At 48.5% G+C, this 12,931-nt stretch overlaps 2 protein-coding genes across 2 annotated transcripts in view; one reads left to right on the forward strand and one right to left on the reverse strand.

Annotated features, from left to right (window-relative positions):
* The window catches only part of LOC143990008 (uncharacterized), a 9,397-nt gene extending 5,096 nt beyond the window's left edge, over positions 1 to 4,301 (reverse strand). The window contains exon 1 of the mRNA XM_077490247.1: positions 3,604 to 4,301. Coding sequence (XP_077346373.1) covers positions 3,604 to 4,301 — 698 coding nt within the window. The remainder of the gene's footprint in view (positions 1 to 3,603) is intronic.
* The window catches only part of LOC143986911 (uncharacterized), an 87,820-nt gene that overhangs the window by 61,095 nt on the left and 13,794 nt on the right, over positions 1 to 12,931 (forward strand). The window lies entirely within an intron of this gene.

A 12,931-nucleotide genomic window follows, 5' to 3' on the forward strand; every position in this document is an offset into this window, starting at 1 on the left:
TCTCTCTCCCCCCGTCCCCCTCTCTCTCTCTCCCCCGTCCCTCTCTCTCTCTCCCTCCCCCGTCCCTCTCTCTCTCTCCCTCCCCCGTCCCTCTCTCTCTCTCCCTCCCCCGTCCCTCTCTCCCTCCCCCGTCCCTCTCTCTCTCCCCCGTCCCTCTCTCTCCCCCGTCCCTCTCTCTCCCCCGTCCCTCTCTCTCCCCCCGTCCCCCTCTCTCTCTCTCCCCCGTCCCTCTCTCTCTCTCTCCCTCCCCCGTCCCTCTCTCTCTCCCCGTCCCTCTCTCTCCCCCGTCCCTCTATCTCCCCCGTCCCTCTCTCTCCCCCCGTCCCTCTCTCTCTCCCCCCGTCCCCCTCTCTCTCTCTCCCCCGTCCCTCTCTCTCTCTCCCTCCCCCGTCCCTCTCTCTCTCTCCCTCCCCCGTCCTCTCTCCCTCCCCCCGTCCCTCTCTCTCTCCCCCCGTCCCTCTCTCTCCCCCGTCCCTCTCTCTCCCCCCGTCCCTCTCTCTCTCTCCCCCCCGTCCCTCTCTCTCTCTCCCCCCCGTCCCTCTCTCTCTCTCCCCCCCGTCCCTCTCTCTCTCCCCCCCGTCCCTCTCTCTCTCTCTCCCCCCGCCCCTCTCTCTCTCTCCTCCCCGTCCCTCTCTCTCTCTCTCCTCCCCGTCCCTCTCTCTCTCTCTCCTCCCGTCCCTCTCTCTCTCCCCCCGTCCCTCTCTCTCTCTCTCCCCCCGTCCCTCTCTCTCTCTCCCCCCATCCCTCTCTCTCTCTCTCTCCCCCGTCCCTCTCTCTCTCTGCCCCGTCCCTCTCTCTCCCCCGTCCCTCTCTCTCTCCCCCCCGTCCCTCTCTCTCTCTCCCCCCCCGGTCCCTCTCTCTCTCTCCCCCCGTCCCTCTCTCTCTCTCCCCCCGTCCCTCTCTCTCTCCCCCGTCCCTCTCTCTCTCTCTCCCCCCGTCCCTCGCTCTCTCTCTCCCCCCGTCCCTCGCTCTCTCTCTCTCCCCCCGTCTCTCTCTCCCCCCGTCCCTCTCTCTCTCTCTCCCCCCGTCCCTCTCTCTCTCTCTCTCCCCCCGTCCCTCTCTCTCTCTCTCCCCCGTCCCTCTCTCTCTCTCCCCCGTCCCTCTCTCTCTCTCCCCCCATCCCTCTCTCTCTCTCTCCCCCCGTCCCTCTCTCTCTCTCTCCCCCGTCCCTCTCTCTCTCTCTCCCCCGTCCCTCTCTCTCTCTCTCTCCCCCGTCCCTCTCTCTCTCTCTCCCCCGTCCCTCTCTCTCTCTCTCTCCCCCCGTCCCTCTCTCTCTCTCTCTCCCCCCGTCCCTCTCTCTCTCTCCCCCCGTCCCTCTCTCTCTCTCCCCCCGTCCCTCTCTCTCTCTCCCCCCCGTCCCTCTTTCTCTCTCCCCCCCGTCCCTCTCTCTCTCTCCCCCCCGTCCCTCTCTCTCTCTCCCCCCCGTCCCTCTCTCTCTCCCCCGTCCCTCTCTCTCTCTCCCCCGTCCCCCTCTCTCTCTCCCCCGTCCCTCTCTCTCTCTCCCCCGTCCCTCTCTCTCTCTCTCTCTCCCCCTCGTCCCTCTCTCTCTCTCTCTCCCCCTCGTCCCTCTCTCTCTCTCTCTCCCCCTCGTCCCTCTCTCTCTCTCTCTCCCCCCTCGTCCCTCTCTCTCTCTCTCTCCCCCCTCGTCCCTCTCTCTCTCTCTCTCCCCCCTCGTCCCTCTCTCTCTCTCTCTCTCCCCCTCGTCCCTCTCTCTGACAAATGGAATTGGGTTTATCTATATTCCATGATAATTAAATCTTTTTAAATCTACAATGTTTTCAAATGTTTAGCATACTCTCTTTTGTTCTCTCTCTGCCTCTCTCTCTCTCTGTCCGTCCTCTCTCTGCCTCTCTCTCTCTCTCTCTCTCTGTCCGTCCTCTCTCTGCCTCTCTCTCTCTCTGTCCGCCTTCTTTCTGCCTCTCTCTCTGTCCGTCCTCTCTCTGCCTCTCTCTCTCTCTCTCTCTGTCCGCACTCTCTCTGCCTCTCTCTCTCTCTCTCTCTCTCCCCCTGCTCCTTTCTCTCTCTCTCTCTCCCCGTCCCTCTCTCTCCCCATCCCTCTCTCTCTCCCCCCCGTCCCTCTCTCTCTCCCCCCCGTCCCTCTCTCTCTCCCCCCCGTCCCTCTCTCTCTCTCCCCCGTCCCTCTCTCTCTCCCCCCTGTCCCTCTCTCTCTCTCTCCCCCCTGTCCCTCTCTCCCCCTGTCCCTCTCTCTCCCCCCTGTCCCTCTCTCTCCCCCCTGTCCCTCTCTCTCCCCCCTGTCCCTCTCTCTTCCCCCCTGTCCCTCTCTCTTCCCCCCTGTCCCTCTCTCTCCCCCCTGTCCCTCTCTCTCCCCCCTGTCCCTCTCTCTCCCCCCTGTCCCTCTCTCTTCCCCTTGTCCCTCTCTCTTCCCCCTGTCCCTCTCTCTCCCTCCCCCCTGTCTCTCTCCCTCCCCCTGTCTCTCTCCCTCCCCCCTGTCTCTCTCCCTCCCCCCTGTCCCTCTCTCTCCCTCCCCCTGTCCCTCTCTCTCCCTCCCCCTGTCCCTCTCTCCCTCCCCCCGTCCCTCTCTCTCCCCCTGTCCCTCTCTCTCTCTCCCTCCCCCCTGTCCCTCTCTCCCTCCCCCCTGTCCCTCTCTCCCTCCCCCTGTCCCTCTCTCTCTCTCCCCCCTGTCCCTCTCTCTCTCTCCCCCCCTGTCCCTCTCTCTCTCCCCCCCTGTCCCTCTCTCTCTCCCCCCCTGTCCCTCTCTCTCTCCCCCTGTCCCTCTCTCTCTCCCCCTGTCCCTCTCTCCCTCCTCCCTGTCCCTCTCTCCCTCCCCCCTGTCCCTCTCTCCCTCCCCCCTGTCCCTCCCTCTCTCTCCCCCGTCCCTCTCTCTCCCCACCCTGTCCCTCTCTCTCCCCACCCTGTCCCTCTCTCTGACAAATGGAATTGGGTTTATCTATATTCCATCAAATCTACGTTTTAAAATGTTTAGCATACTCTCTTTTGTTCTCTCTCTACCTCTCTCTCTCTCTATCTCTCTATACCTTTACCTCTCTCTCTCTCTATCTCTCTATACCTTTACCTCTCTCTCTATCTCTCTCTCCTTTACCTCTCTCTATCTATAGCTCTCTCTATATCTCTCTCAAATTCAAATTTAAATTAGCTTTATTGGCAGGACCAAATACATGTTAGCATTGCCAAAGCAGTTGAGTTTGTATAGGGAAAAGGGGGAAGGGTAATGGGTAATATAAAGGGGAATGGGCATAAGTCTCTGTAAAGGATTTTTAGGTCCCTCTCAGTTGGTGACACGCTGTCACAAATCGGGCAGCGCTCTTCACCATTTGCTCCTCTTCTCCCAGTAGAAATTGGAGTTTCCTCTTCTCTTCTATAGAAGTGAAGTTCGGGATGAGAGTTGAGAGTCTCTGGAAGTGAGTGTCCCTCACTGATGAGTACTTTGGGCAATGTAGCAGGAAGTGGTCCTCATCCTCCAGGACCCCCTGGTCACATTGGAGCAGGAAGTGGTCCTCATCCTCGAGGACCCCCTGGTCACATTGTAGCAGGAAGTGGTCCTCATCCTCCAGGACCCCCTGGTCACATTGCTGGCACAGTCTCCTCTCCCTGGGCTTGTAGGTCTCTCTGTGCCGTCCTAACTGGATTTCCAGGCTGTGGGTGCTCAGTCTGTACAGGCTCGGGGTCTGTCTGTCTTTGGGGTCTTGTAGCACCTCCAGGTATGGGGCCAGTTTGTATTCTCTCTGTAAAGACTGGTAAACAGTTAGTTTTTTGGACTTTGTTATTTCATTTCTCCATTCTTCAACATATTTTTCTTTGTAGTCATTCATTATGTTTTTCATTTGAGATTTTGTCAGGCCGCATTGTTGAGAGTTTGGAATAGACAAGGTGATGAGTTGTTGCAGGCCACATGGTTTGGACTGGTCCTTACTGTTCAGTAAGGCTTTATGGTGGTATGAGTTGGGACTGCTGTTTTGTAGGTGGTCCCAATATGATAGCGCCCTCTTCTGTACTGCGAGAAGTAAAGGAAATCTGCCCAACTCAGATCGGCAAGCACTGTTGGAGGTGCTCCGATGGACTTGGAGGAGATGTTTGCAGAATTCCAGATGGAATGTTTCTGTTGGGCTGGGGTCCCATTTGGATTGGTCTGGGTAGGTGACAGGACCCCAGACTTCACTGCCATAAAGAAGAATTGGGGTGATGACGCTATCAAATATTCTGAGCCAGACTCTCACTGGTGGTTTTAGGTGGTACAGCTGTCTCCTGATGGCATAGTAGGCTCTGCGTGCCTTGTCTTTTAGTGCCTCTATGGCTGGCTTGAAACTTCCTGATTTGTTCATTTCTAGGCCGAGGTATGTGTAGCTGTTAGTTTCATCAACAGTGCAATTGTTTAATTTAAAGGGAGGGCTCTTTGTTTGTTTTGTATTTTTCTTTTGGAACACCATGATTTTTGTTTTGCTTGAGTTGATTGGTAGTGCCCATGTGGCACTGTATTTTTCTAGCACTTCCAGGCTGTCTTGTAGGCCTTTCTCTGTTGGTGACAGAAGTAAGAGGTCATCTGCATACAGCAGGAACTTCACCTCCGTGTTGTGTAGACTCAGTCCTGGTGCTGGGAGGACTCTAGAGCTGCAGCCAGTTCATTGGAACTTCACCTCCGTGTCGTGTAGACTCAGTCCTGGTGCTGGGAGGACTCTAGGGCTGCAGCCAGTTCATTGGAACGTCACCTCGGTGTCATGTAGACTCAGTCCTGGTGCTGGGAGGACTCTAGGGCTGCAGCCAGTTCATTGGAACGTCACCCCGGTGTCATGTAGACTCAGTCCTGGTGCTGGGAGGACTCTAGAGCTGCAGCCAGTTCATTGGAACGTCACCTCAGTGTCGTGTAGACTCAGTCCTGGTGTTGGGAGGACTCTAGGGCTGCAGCCAGTTCATTGATGTAGATGTTGAAGAGGGTTGGATTTAGGCTGCAGCCCTGTCTGACTCCTCGGGCCTGCCGGAAATATTCGGTTCTTTTCCCATTCACCTTTACGCTGTAGCTGTTCTCAGTGTATGAACTCTTAATAACATCATATGTTTTCCCTCCTATTCCACTCTCCAGTAGTTTGAGGAACAGGCCTGGATGCCACACTGAGTCAAATGCCTTCTTAAAGTCCACAAAGCAGGCAAATATCTTTCCGTGTTTTGTATGGTGGACATGGTTCTTGATGAGGCTGTGCAGGGTGTAGATGTGGTCTGTAGTGCGATGGTTTGGCATGAACCCTGCCTGACTTCTGCTGAGGACATTGTGTTGTGTGAGGAAGTTGAGGATCCGTTTGTTGAGGATACTGTTGAATAGTTTTCCTAGTGTGCTGCTGACACATATCCCTCTGTAGTTGGCTGGATCGTACTGGTCTCCACTCTTATGGATGGGTGTTATGAGGCCTTGGTTCCATACTTTAGGGTAGTAACCAGCACTCAGGACCAGATTGAACACTTTGCATATTGCAGCGTGTACATCTGAGGAGCCATGTTTAATCATCTCTGGCAGGATTCCATCCATCCCGCTGGATTTTTTGGTTTGCAGGTTTTGGATTTTCTCCCTAATTTCTTGGGGTGTAACCGGTACATCTAGGGGGTTCTGGAAGTCCTTGAATTTTTCCTCCATATCATTTAATCTTTTGATAATGTCTTTTTGTTCTACAGTTAGAGCCTCCTCTGGAATATCTTTGTAGAGGTTCTTAAAGTAGTTGAGCCAGATGTCGCCATTTTGAATGTGGAGGTTGTTTTTCCTGGGTGCTGAGCCAATATTCTTCCATATTTCCCAGAAAGAGTTTTCCTGAAGTGCCTCTTCCAGCTGTTGCCGGTGTTTGGAGATGAGGTTTTGCTTTTGCTTTTTAAGGGTTTGTTTGTATTTTTTCTGCAGGGTGCCATGGGCTATCCTTAGGTCGGTGTTGTCAGGGTCTCTGTGTTTGTTATTGGAGACTGTCTGTAAGGTGTTCCTTAATTCTTTGCATTCTTTGTCGAACCATTTATTGGATTGTTTGTTGGATGGTTTCTTGTAGTTTGCTTTTCTCAGCTGGGCTGTTCCTGCGATAGTGTGTAGTATTTTATGGAAGTCCTTTGTTGCCTGGTTCACACCCCGCGGGCTTATCTCATAGGTGTTGTTTTGGAAGTTTTCAAGCTGTTTCCTAATGTCAGGTCTGTCAGTTGCCTCTCTGTATTTTGTGGTAGACTGTTTGGACCATTTAAATGATGGTGACAGGTTGCATAGAGAAGCCCGGTGGAGTTTTGGTGATGGTTTGCTAGAAGATTTGACGTATAGCAGTAGTTGGTTGTGGTCTGACAGGTGTGTTTGTGGGGTGACTGTAAAACCATTGATGAGTGTGGGGTTCATATCTGTGATGGCATAGTCTACCACACTACTGCCTACATGGGAGCTAAATGTGTACATTCCTAGAGAGTCCACCTTGGTACGGCCATTGAGGATGTAGAGGCCCAGACTGCGACACAAATTCAGCAATTTTCTTCCATTTTTGTTGGTTGTACTGTCATAGCTGTTTCTCTGTATCGACTCATGATGGTAATTTGCATGGCCTGCTATGTACGTGTTGCCCTCAGAGCTTGTGTAGTCCTTTTCCCTTCCTGTCCTAGCATTGAGGTCTCCACAGATGAGCACTCGTCCCAGGGATTGGAAGTGGATAGCCTCACTTTGCAGCACCTCATAGGTGTCTGGTGTGAAATATGGGGACTCTGCTGGGGCAATGTATGCTGCACACAGGTAGATGTCTGACTGAGCGGTAAGAATGGAGCTGCTTATTCTTAGCCAGATGTGGCTCTCACCTTTTTTAATTGCACTGATGTTCCCCTGCAGCTCCTCCTTATACCAGACAAGTATTCCTCCTGAACACCGACCCTGTTTGATATTCTTATCTTTCTGTGCGGGGACGGAGAATTCCCTATAGCCAGTAGGTACTGATGGTTCATCCTGTGCCCAGGTCCATGTTTCCAGGAGGATTTGTATGTCTGTCTCACATAGTCTTTGCTTGAAATCTGGATCATTTACTTTGGATCCGAAGGCTGACGCATTCAGACCCCGAATGTTCCAGCTACTGATTACTAATGATGTCATTTATTGTTTGTATATTTATATACCTTGTAATGGGTAAATTTCCTGGGACAAATCGGGTTATGGGTGGTTGTCGTTGTGTTTTTTAGCTGTCACATAGTTTATTGCATAATGTGCTCAGGAAGGGTACTTATCTCCTCCTTTTCTCTTCTCTGTAGTGATCTTGACATCCATCTTGGGGCGGGTGGTTTACTCCATTCTTGCCATCTTCGTGGCCCTGTTTTTTGGCTGAGTGTATTGTTGTATTGTATTAGTGGCGAGGTTTGGGGTCTTGCAGTTTTAATTGTGTCTGTCTGAGAATGGGTTGTGCCATGCTCAGGTCTGTGAGTTCTCTGAAGAACAATGTCTTTGAATTTTCTTGCCAGGTGACTGACCCCTTGTTTGTTCAGATGTTTGTTGTCATAGAGGTGTTGGGGCATTATAGAATGGTGGTGCGCCAAGTGAATGGAAGTCTTTGACCTGGTTCTGTCTGCCAGCTCTGTGTTGGTTTGTTCAATTATGTTGTTTGGTATGTCTCTCCTTGGAAGAATGGAGGACAGAATTACTTTGGACTGTGGGAATTTTTGTTGTGCGGTCTCTGTTAGTTGCAGTAATTTGTCCTCCGCGGTAGCGTCCTGTTGTTCCTGGATGTTGTTTGTGCCGGTGTGTATGATGATGTGTTTGGGGTTAGTGAAATATGGATTGTTGATGACTCCTGTTGCCTGTTCAGTTGTGGAACAGGGAATTTTGGAGACTCTTGTCCCTGGGAAGAGCCGTTTAGTGTTGAGGTATTTCCCATTTGAGTCTATTATTAAAACAATTTCAGGAGTTTGTTGCCTGTTGTGGTGTGATAATGGTGAGTTTGGGCTTTCTACACTACTGGGGTTGTCTTGGCTGTTGCTGGGCTTTGTAATGTTCATTTTAGGGAGTTGATGAGTCTCACCAGTCTGTTGCTTGTTAATGGACATTCTGTCTGTACGGACTTTTAATTCTGTTTCCTGGTTGTGGAGTATCATTTGTGATTTTAGTGTATTCATTTCTTCCTTCAATTGAGAGTTTTCTTGTTGTAGCTGTTGCATCGTAGATGGAATTTCTAATAGGACAGACTTGTGTTCAGACTTGAGTGTGTTCAGCTCTTCCCTCAGCTGGTCATTTACATGTTTGTCACCCAACTGTCTTTGAAGCTGTTCTTTGAAGTGTACAAAATCTCTCTGTAGATGAGAAAAGCAATCTCTGAGGATGTTGGGTGAGGGGCATCAGCCATGTCTATGGATGTCTTTGCTGGTATCTGTTTCTCATCCTTTTTGGCTGTAGCTTTTAGATCCTTATAAACCTCGGCCTGATCTTTAATTTGGGGGAAGACATGCTTAAATCCTCTAATTGTTCCTCTATGCCTTGCGCCATGATGGTACCATTGTGATATATGTTCAGGGTCTCTCTCTCTCTCTCTCTCTCCTTGCCACCCGCCCTCTCTCTCTCTCCTTGCCACCCGCCCTCTCTCTCTCTCCTTGCCACCCCCCCTCTCTCTCTCCTTGCCACCCCCCCTCTCTCTCTCTCCTTGCCACCCCCCTCTCTCTCTCTCCTTGCCACCCCTCTCTCTCTCTCTCTCTCTCTCTCCCCTTGCCACCCCTCTCTCTCTCTCTCCTTGCCACCCCTCTCTCTCTCTCCTTGCCACCCCTCTCTCTCTCTCCTTGCCACCCCCTCTCTCTCTCTCTCTCCTTGCCACTCTCTCTCTCTCTCTCTCTCTCCTTGCCACCCCCCCTCTCTCTCTCTCTCTCTCCTTGCCACCCCCCCCCTCTCTCTCTCTCCTTGCCACCCCCCCTCTCTCTCTCTCTCTCTCTCTCTCTCTCCTTGCCACCCTCTCTCTCTTTGCACCCCCCCTTTCTCTCTCTCTTTGCACCCCCCCCTTTCTCTCTCCCCTTGCCCCCCCCTCTCTCTCTCTCTCCTTGCTCCCCCCTCTCCTTTACCTCTCTCCATCTCTCTCTCTCTACTTTACCTCTCTCCTCCCCCCGTCCCTCTCTCTGACAAATGGAATTTTGTTTATCTATATTCCATGATAATAAAATAATTTAAATGTACAATATTTTTATATGTATTGCATACTTTCTTTTGCTCTCTCTCTCCCCTTATCTCTCTCTCTCTCTCCTTGCCACCCCCCTCTCTCTCTCTCTCCTTGCCACCCCCCTCTCTCTCTCTCTCCTTGCCACCCCCCTCTCTCTCTCTCTTCTTGCCACCCCCCTCTCTCTCTCTCTTCTTGCCACCCCCTCTCTCTCTCTCTCTCTCTCTCTCCTTGCCACTCTCTCTCTCTCTCTCTCCTTGCCACTCTCTCTCTCTCTCTCTCCTTGCCACCCCTCTCTCTCTCTCTCCTTGCCACCCCTCTCTCTCTCTCTCTCTCCTTGCCACCCCTCTCTCTCTCCTTGCCACCCCTCTCTCTCTCTCCTTGCCACCCCTCTCTCTCTCTCCTTGCCACCCCTCTCTCTCCCCTTACCCCCCCTCTCTGCCCTTGCCCCTCCTCGTGCTCTCTCTCTCTCTCTCTCTCTCTCTCTCCTTTACCACTCTCCTCCCCCCGTCCCTCTCTCTGACAAATCGAATTTCGTTTATCTATATTCCATGATAATAAAATAATTTAAATGTATAATATTTTTATATGTATTGCATACTTTCTTTTGCTCTCTTCTCTCTCTCTCTCCTTGCCACCCCCTCTCTCTCTCTCTCTCTCTCTCTCTCTCTCTCCTTGCCACCCCCTCTCCCTCTCTCCTTGCCCCCCCTCTCTCTCTCTCTCTCTCTCCCCTTACCCCCCTCTCTCTCTCTCTCCCCTTACCCCCCCTCTCTCTCTCTCTCCTTACCCCCCCTCTCTCTCTCTCCTTATCTCCTTACCCCCCCCCCCCTCTCTCTCTCTCTCTCTCTCCTTATCTCCTTACCCCCCTCTCTCTCTCTCTCCTTACCCCCCTCTCTCCACTTACCTTCTCTCTCTCTCTCTCTCTCTCCCCTTGTCTCTCTCTCTCCCCTTGCCCACCTCTCTCTCTCTCTCTCTCTCTCTCTCCTTGCCACCCCCTATCTCTCTCCCCCCCACTCTCCCCCCTGCTCTCTCCCTCTCTCTCTTTCTCCTTTCATCTCTCTCCCTCTCCTTTCCTCTTTAATTCTCCCTTCTTTCTTGTTCTCAAATCTTTTTCATTTTTTATGTATTTATTGTTTCATCTGTTTATAAATGTCCGTACTCTATTGTGTCATTTTATTTGTGATCAGCCGTGCACAAAACCACCTTGTTGTCAACCGTAAAAGAAATAATTTTTATAAAAAATATCATTAAACAAAAGATTGAATTTATGTTATATAACATTGAGTGCTGTTTTTCGTCAGTAAATTACATTTTTACGTTAAATTGTGTTTGTTTTTTTTATTTATTTGACATTTGCAATTAATTTTATTCTTTTGTGTACTATATTATAAATTTGTAATTACATAATGATCTAAAATTAACATATTAAAGTTAAAATCTTTGTTAACACTATCCTATTTTAAATTTAGATTAGTTAGACAATCAAATTGTTAATCAAATTATATTATTCATTCAGATTTTTTTTTTAGGGTGATATATTTTTTATTTCTTTTTTTTAATTTTTCTTTTTTTTAGTTTCCTCTACAAGAAAGCATAACTATGTTTGAATATTGTTTTCATACTAATTCTTATGTCTTCCATAGACATGCCAAATTGCTTTGCAAAAATTTGCTGCAACAACAATACTGGCAGAAAAAAAACGGCCAACATCAAATATTTCACCTTCCCAAAGGAAGCGAACAAAATTAGAATCTGGCTGGGAAATGGCGGTATGGAGCCAGACATGATTAAGGAATTTATCCCACTAATACAAAATGACTTACGTGGAAACCAGTACAGGATGTGTTCTGAACATTTCAGCACCAAATCTTTCATCGGTGAAGGCAATCGAAGAAAACTAAGAAATGACGCTGTGCCGACTATTTTTATTACAGATGACACAGATTCATCTACACCAAACAGATGGCAAACCAAACTGAACAAAATAAAACAAAAATCATTTAGAATGCCAGAAAGTTCAACGTCAACAACTGAGACGCCCACGATCTGCAAATGCCACCTTCCCAAAGTGCAAAAGAATGATGCAGGCACACAGACTGACACGTTTCACTTTGCTGTTTCTCAATCAGAAGAAAGTTATATAAAACTAGCTAGTGAAAGAGTGTCACGTTTGGATCATTCTTATTGCATGTTGGAAGAAGCTTTGCCAATACCCTTAGATGGTTCAACATCTATACATGCTGTGCGTCAATTAGAACCTGAAACCTCTATTGGATTTTCTCCATCTACAAGTGTGACACCTACATTGGACTCCACAAATAAGAGGGCTCGTTTGATCTCAGACGATGAGAGTCCACAAAACAGACCAAAGAGTAAATTAAAATATTATGAGGACCCAAGTTTCCACTTGTCCTATTGTGACACACCTCAAAAAGGTGACCCGAGTTTGTGTGACAGTATAGAGGCCGAAAACACTCTTCATTATCCGCTGAATTTGGTAAAAGAGAAAAAATGTATTATATTTGAAACCAAACTTGATCAGTTACTGTACAAAATGCGTTGTCCGAATCATGAATGTTTTTCACGCATTGTAAAAATAGAAAAAACTAAAATTGGAACCATGTTGTTAGTCTTTTCCACATGTTCTGCCAGCCATAGATTAAAGCTGTGGGAAAGCCAACCTAAAATAAAAAATGATCCTGCTGCTAATATTTTGCTGGCAGGATCCATATGTGTAAGCGGAGGAAGTTACACCAAAATCAGAGAAATATTTGATTTTTGTGGAATCTAAATTTTTGGAAAATCTTCTTATAATAATAATAAGTAATTATATTTTCAAAACTATTGATTACTGTTGGCAAGAAAATCATGTCAATGTAATGAATAAATTGTCCAAAAAAACCATTGTGTCTTGTCGGGGATGGCCAGTGCGATAGTCCAGGTTTTTCCACAAAATACTCAACATACACTTTCATGGACCTCTTTAGCAAAAAAATTGTGGATTATGAGTTGGTGCAGGTTTCTCAAACAACTTCATCAGTTGCAATGGAAAAATTTGGTTTAACAAAATGTTTTGATCGGTTAATTGACCAAAAATTTGATATTAAATTTGTAGGAACAGATCGACACACCGGTATACGCAAATTATTATCAACGGAAAAGTACCAAAATATTAATCATCAATTCGACATCTGACATTTATGTGAAAAATTTAAAACGTAAACTTATGCAAATTTCCACAAAAAAAATGTATCGACCAATTCAGCCGTGGATTCGATCCATATTGACACATTTCTATTGGTGTAGTAGAGCATGTGATGGAAGCGAGGAACATTTTAAACTTCTGTGGGAATCTCTACTACATCATGTAGTAAATGTACATATATGGAAAATTGGAGATACCGAACTCAAATGCCAACATGATGAGATCGATGTGCATTCTCCGAATGTTCCTTGGCTAAGCCAACAGACACCTACATTTCACGCATTATCCTCAATTGTTTTGGACCCTCAGTTGACAAAGGACATGAAACATCTCACTTTTTTTTGTCAGACTGGGGTCATCGAAACGCATCACAGCATGATTCTAAAGTATCGGCCCAAAAGAATCCATTTTAAAATGGATTCAATGGATGCCAGAACTAAATTGGCGCATTGTGCCACAATCACAATGTGATACGTAAACCCGCTCTGACAAAAAAAAAAGGATGCAAGTGGTGAGGAGATTTTTGTGGAAAGGAAAAACCTGGAATTCCCACGTGGACGCAAAAAATTGATTGTTCGCAATGTATTTGAAAAGATGAACACTGACCATACTTTTGTAATGCTTG

Source organism: Lithobates pipiens, unplaced genomic scaffold (assembly GCF_037356315.1).
Source record: "Lithobates pipiens isolate NorthernLeopardFrog02 unplaced genomic scaffold, aLitPip1_a1.2 Scaffold_18, whole genome shotgun sequence".
NCBI lineage: Eukaryota > Metazoa > Chordata > Amphibia > Anura > Ranidae > Lithobates > Lithobates pipiens.